Genomic DNA, 20,075 nt, shown 5'->3' on the forward strand with positions numbered 1-20,075 from the left:
AGAGAGAGAGAGAGGCAGAGACACAGGAGGAGGGATAAGCAGGCCCATGCCGGGAGCCTGATGTGGGACTCGATCCCGGGACTCCAGGATCGCGCCCTGGGCCAAAGGCAGACGCGAAACTGCTGAGCCACCCAGGGATCCCCCATAACTGCATATATTTAAAATGTACAATATGATGATGAAATGATTACCAAGATCTAGGTTAATTAACATATCCATCACCTCATAATTAACTCTTTTCCTGTGTGTGTGCTGGGAACACTCAAGATGTACTCTCAGCAACTTTCAAGTATATAATGCTGTATTATTAATTATAGTCACCATGCCATACATTAGATGCTCAGAACTTATATATCTTATAGCTAAAGGTTTATACACTTAACCTATATCTCCCCATTTCTTCCTCCTCTCAACCCCTGGCAACCACTATCCTATTCTGTTTCTATGAAATTGGCTTTTTTTTTTTTTTTTTAGATTTCATATAGAAGTGATACCATACATTATTTGTCTTTCTCTGGCTTATTTCACTTAGCATAAATGCCCTCTAGGGTCATCTATGTGGTTGCAAATGGCAGAATTTTATTCTTTTTTATGGCTAAATAATATTCCTGTAGGGTGTGTGTGTGTGTGTGTGTGTGTGTGTGTATCACATTTTACTTACTCATTCATCCATTGGAGGGCATTAGATTGTTTCTATGTCTTGGCTATTGTGAATAATGCTGCAATAAACATGGGAATGTAAAGCAAAACAAAACAAAACAAAATTGGCCTCAATTTAAATGAAACATCAATATATTTTACTGTAAGGAAAAGGAAAATGGTATTGGTGTATATTGAGAAGAATATCAAAAGTTGGGGGGGGAACCCTCCTACTGAATTAATTAGTCATACCTCAGTAGCATTTATGTTTTAGTTACTTTTTTTTTTAAGAATGAACATTTGAAAATTGGAAAGGGTGCAAGGAAGAAGAAATATCTAAAATTCTTTTATGTTTTTATATGAGAAAGAGCCATAAAGCCTATTTTAATTAAAAAGGAATGAGGAATGACTTTATGATGGTCCTTGATAAAGGTGTGTTTGCAGCAGGAGGGGGGGAAGAATATGTATTCCTTGATATTGTACTTGTATATAGAGGATTGAACAAGCAGCAGTAGTTTAGGTTTTTAGTTTAAAAACCTAAGGTTTAAAAAAAAAAAAAAAACTAAGGTTTTTAGGTTGGTTGGCAGTTTTTGGCAGAAAGGTATCAAAAGTCTGCAAATGGCTGCTAAAATAGACGATGCGGGATGCCTGGGTGGCTCAGTGGTTTAGTGCCGCCTTCAGCCCAGGGCTTGATCCTGGAGATCCGGGATGGACTCCCACGTCGGGCTCCCTGCATGGAGCCTGCTTCTCCCTCTGCCTGTGTCTCTGCCTCTCTCTCTGTCTCTCATGAATAAATAAAATTAAAAATAATAATAATAAAATAAAATAGACAATGCCCAGAGTGTAAACTTTTAGAGCAGGTTGCTTTGGGCGTTAGTTTGGCTAGACAACCAAGGGGCAGAGAGCCTCTCTGGGTAGGAAGCTCTCCTTATATTCTATTTGTATGCTTGTAACTCCAGACAGTTAACTGGCAATTTTATTGGAGTTTGGACTACAAGCAAGGCCTCAGGCTATAAGCTCCGGCATATTGAGCCTCCCTCTCTGTGCAAGCACTCTCAGTTGTCCTGGGTACTAATGAAGCTTCTGATTGCAGATAAGATTCTCAAGACTATCTCAACAGTAAATATTCTCCTCCCCACCAACTAAAGCATCATTTGTTTCCATCTTCATTTAATCCACATTTTTCTTTCTTCTCACACTCCTCTGGATGGTCCTCCTCCTCCTCTCTCTTTTCATGGCAGCATCCTCTCCATAATTAGTTGATATGTTTTCCCCATGTTAAAAGATCTGATTTTGACCATGCCATTGTTCAATCCTCCCTGAGGGGCTGCCCTTATGGTCTCATGCTCCTCTGGGATCCTCTTTTTTGACCTTAGATCAGTCATGATTTCTTTCAGCTCCCTGAGGTGGCTTAGCAGAAAGCCTAGAACAATGGAGATCCAAACTATTCTCTGTCTTCTCTTTCACCAAGAGGAGAAGACAATAACAGGATACTTCATGAAGAAATGATCCACACGAGAGCTGTGATCACCCAGCAGTTAGAGCAGAGGGAGAAAAGGGGGAGCAGAAGGAGCCAAAGACATGCCCTGGGGAAACAGTGTTTTTCTTTGTTTGCCAAATCAGTTGAGACATTCTTTCCCAGGGATACATACCATTGAAAGACCACCCTGAACAAAGGACTTGCAGGCTTCCACTGACTCACTCTTATTACAATTAGGGCCTTGGGGGTTCTTCATTTCAAGTTGTTTGCCTAATGGTGGGGCTTTTCCTTTGGACGAAAATCTCCTGGGGAATTTGTTTGAAATGTGGTTTCTTGGCTGTATCCCAGCTATTTCTTAAAATTCAAGTATAATTAGTTAATACAGTGTCATATTAGTTTCAGGTGTACAATATAATGACCCTGGTCAATGAAAAAAAAAATCTTCCATAGTATTTTCCACATGGCAGCATCAGCTCACATTCCCACCAACAACCCTTGTGTAAGGGGTTCCTTTTTCTCCACGTCCTTACTTGCCAACACTTATTTCTAGTGTTTTTTATTCTAGCTATTCTGACAGGTGTGAAGTGATATCTCATTGTGGTTTTGATTTGCATTTCCCTGATGATGAGTAATATTGAGCATCTTTTCATGTATCTATTGGCCATCTGTATGTCTTCTTTGGAAAAATGACTATTCATGTCCTCTGCCCATTTTTTAATTGGGTTATTTGTTTTTTTTGTTGTTGAGCTGTACAAGTTCTTTATTTTTTTTTTAATTTTTTTTTACAAGTTCTTTATATATTGTGGATATTAAGCCCCTTATTGGATACATCATTTGCAAATATCTTTTCCCATTCAGTAGATTCTCTTTTTGTTTTGTTGATGATTTCCTTGACTGCACAAAAGCTTTTTATTTTGATGTAGTCCCAATAGTTTAATTTTTTGCTTCCTTTGCCAAAGGAAACATATCCAGAAAAATGTTTCTACAACTCATGCCAAAGAGGTCACTGCCTATGTTTTCTTCTAGGAATTTTATGATTTGAGGTCTCACATTTGGGTCTTTAATCCATTTTGAGGTTATGTTTTTGTGTAGGGCATAGTGGTCCAATTTCATTCTTTTGCATGTAGCTATCCAATTTTCCCAACACCCTTTATTAAAGACACTTTTTTTCCATATATATTCTTGCTTCCTTTGTTATAGATTACTTGACTATAAAAGCATGAGGTTAAGGGTGCCTGAGTGGCTCAGTTTGTTAAGCATCTGACTCTTTTTTTTTTTTTTTAGATTCTGTTTATTTATTTGAGAGAGACACAGAGAGAGCATAAGCAGGGGGAGGAGCGGAAGGAGAGAAAAGCTGACTCAGGGCTCAATCCCAAGACTCTAGGATCATGATCTAAACTGAAGGCAGAAAAACAACTGAGCCACCCAGACACCCCTAGGCATATGATTCTTGATCTCAGCTCAGGTCTTAATCTCTGGGTCACGAGTTCAAACCCTGCACTGGGCTCCACACTGGGCATGGAACCTACTTAACAACAACAACAAAAAAGTATGAGTCTATTTCTGGACTCTTTATTCTGTTTTATTAACCTATGTATCGATTTTTGTTCCAGTGCCACACTGGTTTGGTTACCACAGCTTTGTAGTATATCTTGAAATTCGGGATTGCAATACCTCCAGTTTTGTTCTTTTTCAAGATTGCTTTGGCTATTCAGGGTATTTTGTGGTTCCATACAAATTTTAGAATTATTTATTCTAGTTCTGTGAAAAATGTTGTTGCTATTTTGATAGGGATTGCATTATATACAGATTAATGCATCTGTATATTGTTTTGGGTAGTATGGACATTTAAACAATATTTATTCTCCCAATCCATGAGCATGGAATATTTTCCCATTTGTTTATGTAATCTTCAATTCCTTTCATCAACATTTTATAGTTTTTGGTGTTTAGGTCTTATACCTCCATGGTTAAGTTTATTCCTAGGTATTTTATTCTTTTTGGTGCAATTGTAAATGGACTTGTTTTCTTAATTTCTCTTTCTGCTACTTCATTATTAGTGTGTAGAAATGCAACAGGTTTTCTGTATATTAATTTTGTATTCTGCAACTTTACTGAGTTCTATTAGTTTTATGGTAGAGTCCTTAGGGTTTTCTATATGTAGTATGACGTCATCTGCAAATAGTGAAAATTGTACTTCTTCCTGACCAGTTTGGATGCCTTTTATGTCTTTTTCTTGTCTGACTGCTGTAGCTAAGACTTCCAGTACTGTGTTGAATAAAAATGGTGAGAGTGGACACCCTTGTCTTATTCCTGATCTTAGAGGAAAAACTCTGGTTTTTACCACTGAGCATGATGTTAGCTGTGGATTTTTCATATATTCCTCAGATATTTCTAAGAAGCACATCAATGACTATGATGCCGGGATTGGGAGCTTTTTCTACTGATGTTAATTTGAACATCCAGAAACTCTCCTGGTTAATGCTTCCTTCTGTATTTTATATGTAAGCAGAATAGACTGAAAGAGGATAGTGTAATCATCCACTAAAGCATATGTAATATGTGATGAAGCTGGTATTGAAATCTTGGACTGCTTTATGGGGTGCCTGGCTGGCTAAGTAGATAGAGCATGTAACATCCTAATCTTAGGGTTGTGAGTGCAAGCCTCATGTTGGATATAGAGCTTACTTTAACAATAATAATACCTAGGGATGCCTGGGTGGCTCAGTGGTTGAACATCTGCCTTTGGCTCAGGTTGTGATCCTGGGGTCCTGGGATAGAGTTCCGCATTGGGCTCCCCACAGGGAGCCTACTTCTACCTTTGCCTATGTCTCTGCCTTCTCTCTCTGTCTCTCATGAATAAATAAATAAAATCTTAAAAAAATAATAATAGCTAAATAAATATATCAAGTCTTGGACGCTTTTCCTAAGGCCATGCTTTTATTTCTTCAGTACAAACCCAGGATAGGATTTGTTTGGAAATATGATTGGGATTGGACAACATCAGTAAAAGTTAGCTATTCCTGGTAACTGTTATTTATCCATTCCACAGATACTTACTGAATGTTTTAACTGGCAGTTTCCTGTGGAGGCAATGGGGATATGGACAGAGTGCCTATTCTCAGGAAGATGATCTTCTGGAGCAGCAGCCCGATGTCTTATAGATAAGCACATCAATACACTTTAATTATGGCTGTGATAAATTTTACTTAATACTTGTGTTCCTTGATCCCATTGTGTCAGCCACAATTGAAAATTGACTGAGTATAAATAATAGGACTATAGAATTATGATAAAAGAATTGTCCGGGATGCCTGGGTGGCTCAGTGGTTGAACGTCTGCCTTCAGCTCATGTTGTGATCCCCGGGTCCTGGGATCAAGCCCCACCTGCATCAGCCTCCCCACAGGAAGCTTACTTCTTTCTCTGCCTATGTCTCTGCCTCTCTCTCTGTGTGTCTCATGAATAAGTAAATAAATTCTTTAAAAGAAGAAAAAAGAATTGTCCTAGGATGGGCTTTTTGTGGAAATACCTATGTTTCATCCAAGGTCCCCTGAAATTTAGATGTGGATTCCTTGGGGGTGTGTTATTGTGCTTTGGACAGAGAGGTTTGAGGCCAAGGTTTTTGTGGTGACTCTCCTGCCATCTAGTAGTGAGGGAACTTGAGAAAATCTCTTCTTCTCTGGGCCTATTCCTTATCAGTAAAATACAGCTATTATTTTAGCTCTTCAAGGTCTTTTCCAACTCTGTTTTATCTGAGTCCAAGAGGCACCAAAAAGTGTAATAAATATGCCCTGGAAATGCCAGGTGGGGCTTGACTGTGGCCCCTATTGGGTGTGTTTTCTCTAAGAACTTGAGCTGAACCAATGCCCTGAGAGCCCAGAGCTAAGAGAGCAAGTGGAAGAAAGTCAGCAAGTTTGGGGGATGAAAATTATCCAAAGAAAATCAAGATAATAGCAGAGGATGTGGTAGCCATTCTTACCATTAAGAATAAAAATGTTCTTCAGGCTAGGTTCAAAAAAAATCAAGGGACACCGAGGAATGCCTATAGCATCATCATACTCCTCAAAGAGCATCCTGAGTGCAACAGTAAGAACTAGGAGAGAAACTTACCCCACAATGAACTTGTTGTAAAGGAAAAATCCCTGGTTTGTCTCCTTTAGTCTCAGTATTATGATACTACTTCACTTCTGACTCCAGCTATGTGAATTTTCCACACATCAAGTAATTCTGCAATACCAGTTGTGTGTCCTACAATTTAACTCAATTCTGACACTGTCTACTTGAAGATAGTGTCAGATCCCACAGGCTAAGGGTTTAGTCCCATTGGATTGCCTCCCTCCCTTTCAGATGCCAATCACCAGTTCAGGTCATTACCCATGCTTCCCACCACCTATAAACCAGAGGTTCCCAGAACCCCTTACTTGGGTTCAACTAGTTTGCTAGAGTGTCTCACAGAACTCAGGAAAAAGTTTACTTACTAGGTTACAGGTTTATTACTAAAAATATATATATAGGTGCACCTGGGTGGCTCAATGGTTGAGCATCTTGCCTTTGGTTCAGGTCATGATTCTGGTGTCAAGTCCTGCATCAGGCTCCCCACAGGGAGCCTGCTTCTCCCTCTGCCTCTCTCTGCCTCTCTCTGTGTGTCTCTCACAAATAAATAAAATCTTTAAAGAATAGATAGATAGATAGATAGATAGATAGATAGATAGATAGATAATCTATATATATATAAAACTCAGAAACAACCAGATGGAAGAGATGCATAGAGCAAGGTATGTGGAAAGGGGTGCAGTGCTTCCATAACCTCTCTGGACTCACCACTCTCCCAGCACTTCCATGTGTTCACCACCCTGGAAGCTCGCTGAACCCTGTAGGTCAGAGATTTTTGATGGAGGCTTCCTTACTTAGGCATGATTGCCTAAATCATTGGCTATTGGTGGTTGATTCAACCTCCAGTCACTCTCTCCTCCCCAGAGGTCAGAAGGTGGGATGGAAAGTGCCAATCTTCCAAGCACTTAGTTCAGTAACCAGCCCTCTTCCTTAAGGATTTTCCAAAAGAACCTGCATTAACACAAACTCCGGTGAAGGATGCCTAGGTGGCTCAGTCGTTAAATGTCTGCCTTTGGCTCTGGTCAGAATCCCAGGATCCTGGAATTGAGCCCTGTATGGGGATCCCCACTCAATGGGGAGTCTGCTTCTCCCTCTTCCTCTGCCCCTTCCCAGCTCATGCTCTCTCAGGAGCTCTCTTTCTCTTAAATAAATAAAATATTTTATCAAAAAAACAAACAGAAACTCAGGTGTGGTTGAAAGAAGCTTGTTACGAATAACAAAGAACACTTTCAGAAACTTAGAAGCATTGGGTTAATTCCTCAATAACTACAAACTAGCAAAACTCAACCAAGATGAAATAGACAATCTAAAAATCCTGTGAAGATCAAAGAATTTCACTTCTAATTAAATAACTCCCAATCAACAAATCTTCAGGCCCAGATGGTTTTACTGGAAACGTCTATGAAATATTTAAAGAAGTAACATTGATTTTACACAATCTAATCTGGAATACACAAGAGAAAGGAACACTTTCCACCTCATTTTATGAGGCTGATATTATCCTGATACCTAAACCAGGCAAAGATATTACAAAAGAAAACTGTAAACCAATAGCCCTAATGAACTTAAATGCAAAAACATTAGCAGATTGAATCATCAGTAAAATATTAGCAGATTGAATCCAGCAATGTATAAAAAGAATTATACATCATGACAAAGTGGGAATTATTCCGAGTGTGCAAGGTTGGTTCAACACTAAAAAATTAATTGATATAATTTGTGGTATCTCTCTTTCAATCAGATGGGGGGCCCCAAGTGTGGGGCAAAGATCAGGTGGAAGCCAGTGGCAAGGGTGGTAAAAGGATTCGCCCAAGGCAGAACACAAAGGAGACAGAAATTGATTGAATATACCGCCAGCAGAGGAGAGGCTGTCTGCCACAAGGCAGGGGTTGGAGCTGTTTTTAAAGAAGGAAGATGAGGAGGTATGATGATATATGCACTTTTCTCTTTTTTAGCAACCATGCCTAGTTGTAAGTGGGCCATTGGTTGGTTAGGGCCTAAGGATGTCGTGAGGTAGGTCACCTGATGGGCCTGTCTGTGTTCAGCCAGGGGCTTGCTGTGGGCCCTTTTGCCATGACCAGGTTTCCATTGCTCAAGACTATTGTCTAAATTATGTCTCTACATAATTCACTGTATCCACTGTCTAAAGAAGACACAACATGCTATCATACCAACTGACACAGAAAAAGTATTCAACAAAATCCAATAGCCATTCATGAATAAAACTCTCAGATAAATAGGATTAGAGAGGTCCTTCCTCGATTTAATAAAGAGCATTTACAAAAAATCTACAGCTAACATTATACTTAGTGGGGAAATACTGAATGTTTTCCGATATAATGTGGTGTTTGGGTCCAAGAACGATTTGTCAAGAAAGAATTCTTGAGATGTTTTCAATGCAAAAAATGGTTTTATTAAGCATGGGGATAGGACCCATGGGCAGAAAAAGCTGCATTTTATGTATGAGGAGTAACTGATTATGTACAATTTTTTATCCTATGAAGGGGAAGGTGATGTTAGGGCTCCAGGGGAGCCTAGGTTCCTGGAGGTCTGACTATTCTCTTTTATTGTAAACCATTAAGACGGTTACAAACTAATGGAGTTTTATGTCCTGTATGACTGTGATCTTTATCACTTAACCATTTGTCTCTTCCTTCCTCTGTTCTTGGGCAGCCGAGAGTGCCTGAGAAATATCACATATCTCCCACTCCCACCTTGAGAGGGGAGGTGGTATGTGGGGTGTAAGCTTGCCCTTTGCTCTCAGCTTGCCTTTTGTTATCTCATCACTTGCCCCCAAAGATTAAGAACAAGAAAATGATGTCTGGTCTCAGGACTTTCATTCAATATCATACTGCAAGTTCTGGCCACTGCATTTAAAGCAAGAATAAAGAAATAAAAGGCATGTAGATTAATAAGGAAGAAATAAAACTGTCCCTATTTGCAGATGACATAATTGTCTACATAGAAAATTCCAAGGGAAAAACAAATCTAGAACTAATAAAGGAGTTCAGCAAGATTGCAGGCTATGAGATCAACACACAAAAATCAATTACATTTCTATACACTAGTAATGAACACATGAAAATTACTTAATTGAATTTAATTGAAATCTAAAAACAATACAATTTACAGTTGCTCCAAAGAAAATGAAATACTTAGGTATAAATCTAACAAAGCAAATAATGGATTTGTATGCTGAAAATTGTAAGATATTGATGGGAGAAATTTTAAAAACCTAAACAAATGGAGAGATACACTGTTTTCACGATTGGGCATCTCAAGGTAGTAATGATGCCAACTTTCCTAAACTGATCTATAGGTTTAGTGTAATTCCTATCAAAATACCAGCAAAATTTTTTATAGACATGGATAAGCATATAAGACTTATATGAAAATAACAGACTCTTGGGACACCTGGGTGGCTCAGCAGTTGAGCATCTATCTGCCTTTGGCTCAGGGCACGATCCCGGGGTCCAGGATCAAGTCCCACATCGGGCTCCCCACTTGAAGCCTGATTCTCCCTCTGCCTGTGTCTCTGCCTCTCTCTCTCTCTCTGTCTCTCATGAATAAATAAATAAAATTAAAAAAAAAAGAAATAACAGACTCTTAAATAGCTAAAATAATCTTGAAAAAGAAGAAGAAAGTGGGAGAAGTCATAATTAGGTAGGTTATTATATAGGATTATTATAGAGTTATAGTAAGCAATACATTGTGGTATTGGTGAAGGGATAGACATATAGATAGATGAATGAAACAGAATAGAGAACCCACAAATATCCACACAAGTATGTCCAACTGTTTTTTTTTTTTATAAAGATGCAAGAGCAATTCAATGGAGGAAGGATAGCCTTTTTCAACAAATGATGCTGGAGTAATGGGGCATCTATAGGCAAAAAAAAAAAAAAAAAGTCTTCAGCTTAAACCTCACAACTTAACAAAAGCAATTCAAGATGGATCATATGCTTAAATGTAAAATGTAAAAGTATAAACTTTTATAGAAAAAGTAGAAGAAAATGTTCAGGGTTTAAGACTAGGCAAAGAGTTATTAATCTTCGCACCAAAAGCATGATCCATAAAAGGAAAGATTGATCAATTGGACTATATCAAGATTAAAAACTGCTCTACAAAAGACTTCATTAAGAGAATGAAAAAACAAAGAGAAAATATTTTCAAACCATATATCCAGAAAAGACTAGTACCTAGAAAATAAAAATAATTTTAGAAATCAATAGTAAAATAACAAACAAACTGATTAGAAAATTGACAAAGAGATGAACAGATATTTTACCTGAAAGGATATAAAGACTTCAAATAAGTACATGAAAAGCTATTCAACATAGTGATGTAGCCACTAGCCAAATGCAAATTAAAACCACAATGAGATATCACTCCAAGGACGCCTGGGTGGCTCAGCAGTTGAGTGTCTGCCTTCAGCTCAGGGTGTGATCCCGGGATCCAGATGGAGTCCTACATCGGTCTCCTTGCAGAGAGTCTGCTTCTCCCTCTATCTTGTGTCTCTGCCTCTCTCTCTTTGTGTCTCTCGTGAATAAATAAATAGAATCTTAAAAAAAAAAGAGAGAGAGGGATATCTCTATCTGGAATAGCTAACGTTAAAAATAACGTTAAATGTTGCTGTAAATAATTTCATTGTATGCTCCTACAAAATTGTTAAATGCTGTTTAAATATTTAGTTACTTACTCTATTTTGGCTTCCTACTAAAAGTAGATCTCATGACAGTCAAACAGATGTTCAAACTCTAAACTTGCCTCATTCCGATTTGACTAATAATATCCCTAATGATAATCCTTATATAATATTTTTTGGCAATTAAGCATAACCAATAATAGTTAAGGTAAAGTAATATTTATTACAGTACAATTGCTAAATAGTCCTTTTTAAAAAAAGATTTTATTTATTTATTTGAGAGAGTGTAGAGCAAAAGAGAGAGAGCATGGGGAGAGGGGCAGAGGGAGTGGGTGAAGCAGGCTCCCTGCTGAGCAGAAAGCCTGATGTGGGGCTCCATCGTGGGACTCGATCTTGGGACTCAATCCCAGACTCCAGGATCGTGACCTGAGCTGAAAGCAGACACTTAACTGACTGAGCCACCCAGGTACTCAACTGTCAAATATTCTGTTATAAAGTTATTTTTTACTAATAGAGCATTCTACTCAGAGGACTCTGGCATGAATATGCTATTGGGCTAAAAGTCTAAGAGTATTAATTTTTAGCTATATAACTAGCATCTTTCCTTGAGGGGAATCTATCTTTCCTTCATTCAAAGGGCTCTATGATTATGAATTTGTTGAGGATCTGTGGCTATTGTGATTCAACTCAGACTCAGAGTCACTAGATGTTTTTGCTTTTACAGATCGAATAAAACTTTAATAGGCTACCCATCAATTTCAGATTTAGGGACATTGATGAGTTAATGACGAAGTGTGCTGAGCTATTCTGATTAGTGCTTCAGGTTTGCTATCTATTGTATTAACTGTGACCACCTTGTCTTTGGAGATGTAATCATTGCCATGTGACGTTCTCAACTCCATCTTCCTATTATCCCCATTACTTTTACGAATAACAGTTCAGTGGCAGCAGTTCCCACTGTCCTTCTCAAACCAGCCATCACAGAGTCCTTTGAGGATCCAGAGATATAGGCTTTTTGAATATATTTCCCACAGCCTTGTTGAAAGTAGTGTTCTCCTTGACTTTCTAGAGAATATAGATGGGGTGAATGAGTTTGTCTTCCATGGTAAATCCACTCTAGCATCCTGATCTCCCTAAGCCTTTGGATACTTTCCTCTGTAATATATACCAAAGAAGTCCTGGCACTTAAACTGCATTCACAATAAGCCACTTTTTGGTGCAAGTTTTTGGTCAATGCAGCAAGTGAACAGTGAGAGCCTCTCGAGTAAATGTTTGGCTACTGCATGCCATGAACTTATTAGGAGTTATCTGGACAGTGAGGTAGTCAGGGACAGGGTTCCCAACAAGAAAATATCGAGTCAGGACAGTTAACATAAAACAGCACTAACATCCTCTTTTACAGCTCAGACAGGACCACACTAGCATTCTGCTTTGCAATCTTTGCAGAAATGACTTCTGCAAAACATCCTAAAATAAGACAGTTAACCACAAAGCATCTGTCACTACCATGGGCAAGGGGCAGTTAAGACATAAGACCTTAGATGTCAGCAAAAAAGATGATCAGGACAGAGACGATAACCTAATCAGTAGATAGATACATGACCGGAGCCCTGATTGGCACGACTCAGCACACCCTGATTGCTTAAGATATTTTCACAAAAGAGCTCATAAAGCCCCCTAAACTTGGAAACTCCAAGGGCAACCCTCTCAGGCCCCCTCCCTCTTTGGGAGCTTTGTACTCTTGCTCAATAAACTTTGCTTTGCTGCCCACTGTTCTTTGTCTAGTTTACCTCATCATTCTTGGAAGCGGTGTGACCAGGAACTGCAGACACTAAACGCAGAGAAATCCTGCAACAAACTGACAGTGTGCCCTCACATCAGGATCCTTAATACCATCAAATCTAATGATGTCTAAGACCCAATTCCAGATAATCCAGAACAAATTCTGAGAACCCATTCCTAAACTTATGTTCTTCTGGGATCCCTTCAATTACTATAACTGAGTTCTAACCACAGATGTCACTACAACAACGTTAAACAGAACAGAACAATGGCACCTCACAAATAAACAACACTGGGAACTTCAGCAAATTGGATCTCTGCTACCATGTTACTTTCTTGTGCCCGCCTCTCCCCTCCACACACACCTTAATCCCTCCGGCCCATATACTGGATCAGGCATTTGCACTGACCAGTTTTTCAAGAATTTAAAAATAGAGCTACCCTACGACCTAGCAATTCCACTACTTGGTATTTACCCAAAGGATATAAATGTTGTGATCCGAAGGGGCACCTGCACCCCAATGTTCATAGCAGCAATGTCCACAATAGTCAAACTATGGAAAGAGCCCAGACATCTGCCAACAGATGAATGGATAAAGAAAAGGTGGTATATAGACAATGGAATAATACTCAGCCATTAAAAGGATGAAATCGTACCATTTACATTGACATGGTTGGAACTAGAGGGTATTATGCTGAGTAAAATAAGTCAATCACAGAAAGCAATTATCATATGGTTTCACTCATATGTGGAATTTAAGAAACAAAACAGAGGAGGGCACATGGGTGGCTCAGTGGTTGAGCATCTGCCTTTGGCTCAGGTCATGATCCCAGAGTTCTGGGATCCCCACAGGGAGCCTGCTTTTCCCTCTGCCTATGTCTCTGCCTCTCTCTGTGTGTCTCTCATGAATAAATAAATAAAATCTTGGAAAAAAAAAAAGAAACAAAACAGGAGCATAGGAGAAGGAAGGGAAAAATAAAATAAGATGAAATCAGAGAGGGAGACAAATCCTAAGAGATTCTTAACCATAGGAAACAAACTGAGGTTTGGTGGAGGGGAATGGGATGGGGTAACTGGATGATGGGCATCAAGGAGGGCACGTGATATAACGAGCGCTAGGAGTTACATCCAACTGCCGAATTACTGAACTCTACATCTGAAACTTATGATATGCTATATGTTAACTAAGTGAATTTAAATAAAATAAGTTAAAAATCTTTCAAAAATTAATTAGATAACAAAAAGCCCTAGGGGTGTGTGGATGGTGAAGTTGTTGGGCTGCTGAGTCTTGGTTTCTGCTCAGGTCTTGATCTGGGGGTCAGGGAATCCAGCCCTAACTCAGGCTTCAGGTTCAGAGTAAAGTATTCTCTCTCCCTCTCCCTCTGCCCCATCCCCCACACCTCATATCCCCTTCCCTGTGGGCTGGTGCTCTCTCTCTCTCATAAATAAATAAATAAATAAATAAATAAATAAATCCCTAACAAGTGGAGTAATTATGGACATAACTGAAATATTTACATCTGGAGCTCTAGAAATAAAACTTGTTGGGCAGCTCTGGTGGATCAGCAGTTTGGCGCTGCCTTCGGCCCAGGGCATGATCCTGGAGACTCGGGATCGAGTCCCACGTCAGGCTCCCTGCATGGAGCCTGCTTCTTCCTCTGCCTGTGTCTCTGCCTCTCTCTCTGTGTCTCTCATGAATAAATAAAATCTTTAAAAAAAGAAATAAAACTTGTCTACAAAGTAGTTTTCTTGTATTGCCAGAATTTGGCTCTTTGTAACTGTGTATTCTTCCTTGGAAGGTGTGCTCAACACTTGTTTTCAACAAGAGCTTAAACCTATTTACAGGGTGCCTTTGGAGTCTCCCAAGGATGCAAATAATGTCTCTTATATTTCTTGCATTTTCAGGCAAGACTCTTCAGAAAATAGTACTTTAAACTCTTTCAAAAAAACTAATTCTATCCAGTTTCTAAAAGGACATTTTTTCTTCTTTTTTCTCTTTTTTCATTCAAATATAACTAACATACAGTGTTATATTACTTTCATTTTTCACATGTGAGGCAACTTCTCCACTGTAGCTTCTCCATCTCTTCCTGAATACAGAGCTTTCTGCTGTGTCCAAATTTAGGGCATGTGACATGCAAAATTCAACCAGGAACAATATCTTCAGAAAGAACTAAGGCCAAATGAGAGCTCAGCACTGCAGAGGCCCCTGCTTAGAGGGTATATTGCCATTCCCTGAAAGCAAGGGCTCCGGATTTTCACATCCTCAATTCAGAATCCCACATCTCAGTCAGGACTCCTGATTTAGAACAAAACACACAAATTGAAAGTTTATATCCCTTGGATCTTAGAGCTTCTGGAAGCTTCAGAAGCTTGGAGACTTGCACACTCTGAGGCATGGGAGAGCTCCTTGCAAGCCAAGAGCAGTGAGACTCCTTCCCTCCCCACCTTTCCCTTCCCTTTCATTATATTGCTCTGCCAGGCCATTCCTCTCAAGCTGCAATGACTGTGCCTTGCCTTTCTTTCAGAAATAGAGGATCCCTTTGGCTTCTGTCACTTTCTTTTTTTCTATTTTTTTTTTTCTAGAGATTTTACTTATCCATTTGAGGGAGAGAGAGAGCACAAGCAGAGGAGGGGCAGAGGGAGAGGAAGAAGCATACTCCAACTGAGCAGGGTGTGCACACTGGGCTGGACTCCAGGACCCCGGGATCACAAACTGAGCCAAAAGCAGATGCCCAACCAACTGAGCCACCAAGGTGCCCCTCTTTTTTTCTATTTGATCAAATTTTAAGTCAAACACTTTCATCAGACTTCATGTATTAAACAGCTCCATAGCCAAGTCTGAAGGTGTTGGGGCATTTGGATATTGTAAAATGGTGAACATTCTACCCAAGTCAGTCTTTGAGTACATGCTTGAATTGGACAGAAGACCAGCCATGAGACCAAGTGTTAATTACTCATATCCTAGGCCACCATCAAGTGCAGGACCACTGCCCACCAGAAGGAGTCCAGAGGGCAGGCAGTGCTGGGGGCATGACCACCTAATCCTGTTCCTACAAGCACAGGGCACGCCTGGCCTGCACTATCCGGTAAGAAGCAAATAACACTCCACCTGCCTGAAGCTTCTCTGCAGCCTGGAGGCAAGAGATGTCTGGTTCCTGAAGGGACAAGCGGAGTCTCCTCCAGAGGACAAAGCCCTCCCCTGGGCTCCGAAGAAAGGTCATGCCAAGCGAGGCTGGTTTGGAGGGACATTGCCCAAGGGAGGGAGCAAGAGCAGCCCAACCAATTGTCTTGAGATGTCTGCCAGGTGCCTTCAAATGATGTCCAGTCTGTAAATATGAGGATGGAGGGAGAAAGTAAATGCGGGGAAATGTTCACTGGTGCACTTAGGGGAGGGATAACAGGATGTTACTATTCTTGCAACATTTTTGTATATTTCACTTTACTGGTTCTTTTTTTTTTTTTTTTTTTAACAGAGTGATTGGAAGCTCCAAGTTCTCATTAGATGGAAATTCTAAAAGTGAGACCTAGATTTCTAACTAAGGTGAGTGGAATAAGAGGAATCTCTTCCCAGGCTCTTCGCAGCTTGGGAGTTGACTCTGACGCTGGGGCCCGACCTCCCGGGGTTTAGGAACTCAGTGCAGAAGTTCTTTATGGGGCCCTCGGTGCACACCACACTTCTGGGGAGGAAAATACAGATTCATTACAGAAACATCCCCGCTGACCAGAAATCGAAACCCTGCCGCGGCGGTGACCTAATCCTAGCGACAAGACTACCAGGGAGGGGACAACTAGCTGTTTTTAAGAGATACAAGTAGCCTCTGCAATAAGCTGTCTGTTCTTCTGAATGACGCACACCCCTCCCTGGAATTGTCTCCTAAGGCCGTTCCCTCTCTGCTTTCTCTGTTAAAGGAGCCCCACGAGAAAGACCTTACCCTGTGCGGGGGCCTTACCCGTCCGGAGCCCCGCCGGGTCCACACGTCCGGCCGCACCTCGGGGCTGCCCCGGAGACGCGCCTTTGCGGACACGAGGAGCGGCGAGGGCGCGGGAGGGAGGCGCCGGCGTGAGACCCCGGGGCCCCGCATCGCCCGGAGGACCCCGAGGGACGCGGCCGCCGAGCCGCGCGGACCGAGACCGCCTCAAGGAAGGCCGGGCGGCCCAGCTGGACCCCGGGTCCCCGCCACAACCTGCGGCCCCGCACTGCCGACCCACCTCCGCCGAGGCTCCGCACGCTCGGGCCGCACCGCGTGCTCGGACGCCGGCCTCCCTCCCCGCCACACACCCGCCGTGTCGGAAACCGCGCGGCTTCTCTCGTCAGCCCCGGTCCCGGAGCCACGCGCTCTCCCTGCGGTCGGTCTCCGGCAAACGGCTGTCCCGACGCGGGCGCGGAGGTCATTTTAACGCGGGCACGTGGGCTCCGTCACCCTCGCGTCTCCGGATGGGGGTGAGCGCCCTCGCGCTGCTTCTCGGGCGGGAAAGGGCAGCCCTGCCCCTCTCCCAGACCCATCCAGGGGGCCAGGGGGCAGGGCAGGGCCCCTCAGCGCGGCTTCCGTCGCGGGGCAGGAATCGCACCGCCTCCCCTGGGGCCTGCAGAGAGGCTCGGAGGAGCGCTCCGTCGGGTTTGCAGGAACCCAGCGTGGTGCGGGTGTTGGTTGGCGGTTCTCGAGCGCGGACTACACTTCCTACTGAAGGGGAGGGGACAGCTACTCCTTCTCCCGTCCCCGTGGAACCTCAAGGGGTCCCGACGCGACAGGAAGAGCGTGAATCTCCTCCACCGGCTGGGCAGGGCAGGAGAAAAATAGCATCTGGAGGGAAGGAAAAGGGAAGAACACTAATGAAATTTCATGATGGAATGCTATTTTGAGGGCCCCATCTTTTGGAACCAAGCCCTCGGGTCGCTAGTGGAGACGCTGCGGTCCGGTTGCGTCCTCAGCTGCGTTGTGAGCCGAAGCAGAACAAGGCAGAGCACCCACCGTGGTGTCCAGGGAGGACGCTGCCGGCACTTCTTCAGGGTGGCAGCCCTGGAACTTCGTGTGAAGGAAACTCGGTAACTATTGCACCAAGAGGAGCAACCGCTGGAGATTCCTTCCCCAAACTTTCTAAACAGAGGAAAACAAGAGAGAGAGAGACTGAGAGAGAGCACATTAAAATCTTTCTCAGTATTTCTGCTTTCTGCCTATTGGTACTTGGTTCTGAGGTAAACGTGAAAACCCCACCAGACACTGACCGGGTCTGTGAAAACAGTCTTTATCTCTCTGTCCTTCCTACGTTAGGAATTGCACTCCGCAACCTGTTGAACAGGAAAACTATAAAAGGCAAATAAAAGGGGCACCTGGGTGGCTCAGTGGTTGGGTGTCTGCCTTTAGCTCGGGTCAAGATCCCAGGGTCTTGGGATTAGGTCCGCATCCGGCTCCCTGCAGGTAGCCTGCTTCTTCCTCTACCCATGTCTCTGCTTTTCTCTCTGTGTCTCTCATGAATGAATAAATAAAACCTTAAAATATATTTTTAAAAGGCAAATAAAAGAAGTTTCAGGTATTGTAAAAGGTAAAACAACACTGTTCTTCAACAAATAGTGTTGGGAAAACTGGACAGCCACATGCAGAAGAATAACACTGGACCACTTTCTTACACCATACACAAAAATTGATTCAAAATGGATAAAAGACCTAAATGTGAGACAGGAAACCATCAAAATCCTAGAGGAGAACACAGGTAGAAACCTCTTGGACCTCGGCAGTAGTAACTTGTTACTAGACACATTGCCGGAGGGAAAGGAAACAAAAGCGAAAATGAACTATTGGGACTTCATCAAAATAAAAAGCTTCTGCACAGTGAAAGAAACAATAAAAAAAACCTAAAAGGCAGCCTACAGATTGGAAGAAGATATTTGCAAATGACATATCTGATAAAGGGTTAGTATCCAAAGTCTATAAAGAATTTATCAAACTCAGCACCCCCAAAAAAACAAATCCAGTTAAGAAATGGCAGAAGACATGAATAGACAATTCACCAAAAAAAAAAAAAAAAAAAAAAAAATCTAGATGGCTAACAGACACATGAAAAGATGCTCAACATCACTGATCATCGGGGAAATACAAATCAAAACCACTATGACCTACCACCTCACACCTGACAAAATAGCTAAAATTAACAACACAAGAAACAACAGGTGTTGGTGAGGATACAGAGAATGGGGAGCCCTCTTGCAACTGTTGGTGGGAATGCAAACTGGTGCGACCACTCTGGAGAACAGTCTGGTGGTCTTTCAAAGAGTTAAAAATAGAACTACCCTATGATCCAGCAATTGCTCTACTAGGTATTTACCCAAAAGTTACAAAAATACAGATTCAAAGGGGTACATCAGCCCCAATGTTTATAGCAGCATTATCAACAATAGACAAACTATGAAGAGAGCCCAAATGTCCAAGGACCGATGAGTGGATAAAGAAGATATGCTGTATATATACAATGGAATATTACTCAGCCATCAAAAAATGAAATCTTGCCATGTGCAACTATGTGTATTATAGTAAGTGAAGTAAGTCAGTCAGAGACAGATAAGTGCCATATACTCTCACTGATATGTGAAATTTGAGAAAAAAAACAGATGAACATATGTGAAGGGGGGGGAAAGAAAAGAAGAAACAAACCATAAGACTCCTAAGGATAGAGAACAAACAGGGTCAATGCGCGGGTGGGGGATGGGCTAGATGGGTGATCAGTCTTAAAGAGGACACTTGTGATGAGCACTGGGTGTTCTTTGTAAGCGATGAATCACTGAATTCTACTCCAGAAACCAATATTGCACTATATATTAACTAAAATTTAAATTTAAAAAAACTGCTCCTCAAAATGCATCTCAAGACCAGTGAGAGAGAAATCCAACAATCCTGATATTTGTGTGTATCGACTAGATTTATACTTTATCTGGTCTTGGAACGAATTCAGCATCGGCCAGGAATCGTAGATTGGCCTGTATGGTGTTGGATATTTTAAAACAGTCAAATGTCCTAACATGTAGCCTTTGCTATGGTACTAAAACTATACAGGCACGATTACAATATTGGACTTACATTAGTCCAGTAGAAAAAGTGACAGCGGCAGGAATGGGAAGGACCGCCTGGGCCGAGGGGACCGCGGAGGAGCGCACAGCGAAGGGCTGGGAAGAGGCGCTCAGGGCCGGGGCCGCGGGGCCCGCGGGGGCGGGGGGAGCCGGTCCCCGGGCTCCTGGGAGGATTCCCAGCCCCGAGCGCTGACCGCCCCGCGGGGACCGCCCCGGCGACCGCCCCGGAGGGCGGGTGACCCCAAGGGGGCGGCGGGGGCGCCTGGGGCTCGGACGCAGCTGACCCGCCCCCCCTTCTCCCGGAAGGGGGTCCCAGCACTGGGGTCCCTCCAATCGGATCTGGAAACCCTG

The 20,075-nt window shown here is 42.1% G+C and overlaps 1 protein-coding gene and 1 long non-coding RNA gene across 6 annotated transcripts in view; one reads left to right on the forward strand and one right to left on the reverse strand.

Annotated features, from left to right (window-relative positions):
* Positions 1–17,772, reverse strand: part of LOC144280442 (uncharacterized) — a 32,060-nt gene extending 14,288 nt beyond the window's left edge. For 2 of the 5 annotated variants that reach the window (XR_013348845.1, XM_077842481.1), the window contains exons 1-2: positions 16,615–16,865; positions 15,774–15,990 (exon numbers count right to left, since the gene is read on the reverse strand). Coding sequence is in view for 2 of the 5 variants with exons in the window: in XM_077842481.1 (XP_077698607.1) it covers positions 15,774–15,990; positions 16,615–16,746 (349 nt within the window). In the remaining 3 variants the exon portion in view is untranslated. The other 3 variants (XR_013348844.1, XR_013348847.1, XM_077842480.1) reach the window with 3 other exon arrangements.
* Positions 14,952–18,724, forward strand: LOC144280445 (uncharacterized). The gene is made up of 2 exons (XR_013348850.1): positions 14,952–15,087; positions 15,248–18,724. It is a non-coding gene; the product is annotated as an uncharacterized LOC144280445 (long non-coding RNA).
* Positions 18,725–20,075: the final 1,351 nt, after the last annotated feature.

The sequence above is a fragment of the Canis aureus genome, chromosome 12, assembly GCF_053574225.1.
Source record: "Canis aureus isolate CA01 chromosome 12, VMU_Caureus_v.1.0, whole genome shotgun sequence".
Lineage (NCBI taxonomy): Eukaryota > Metazoa > Chordata > Mammalia > Carnivora > Canidae > Canis > Canis aureus.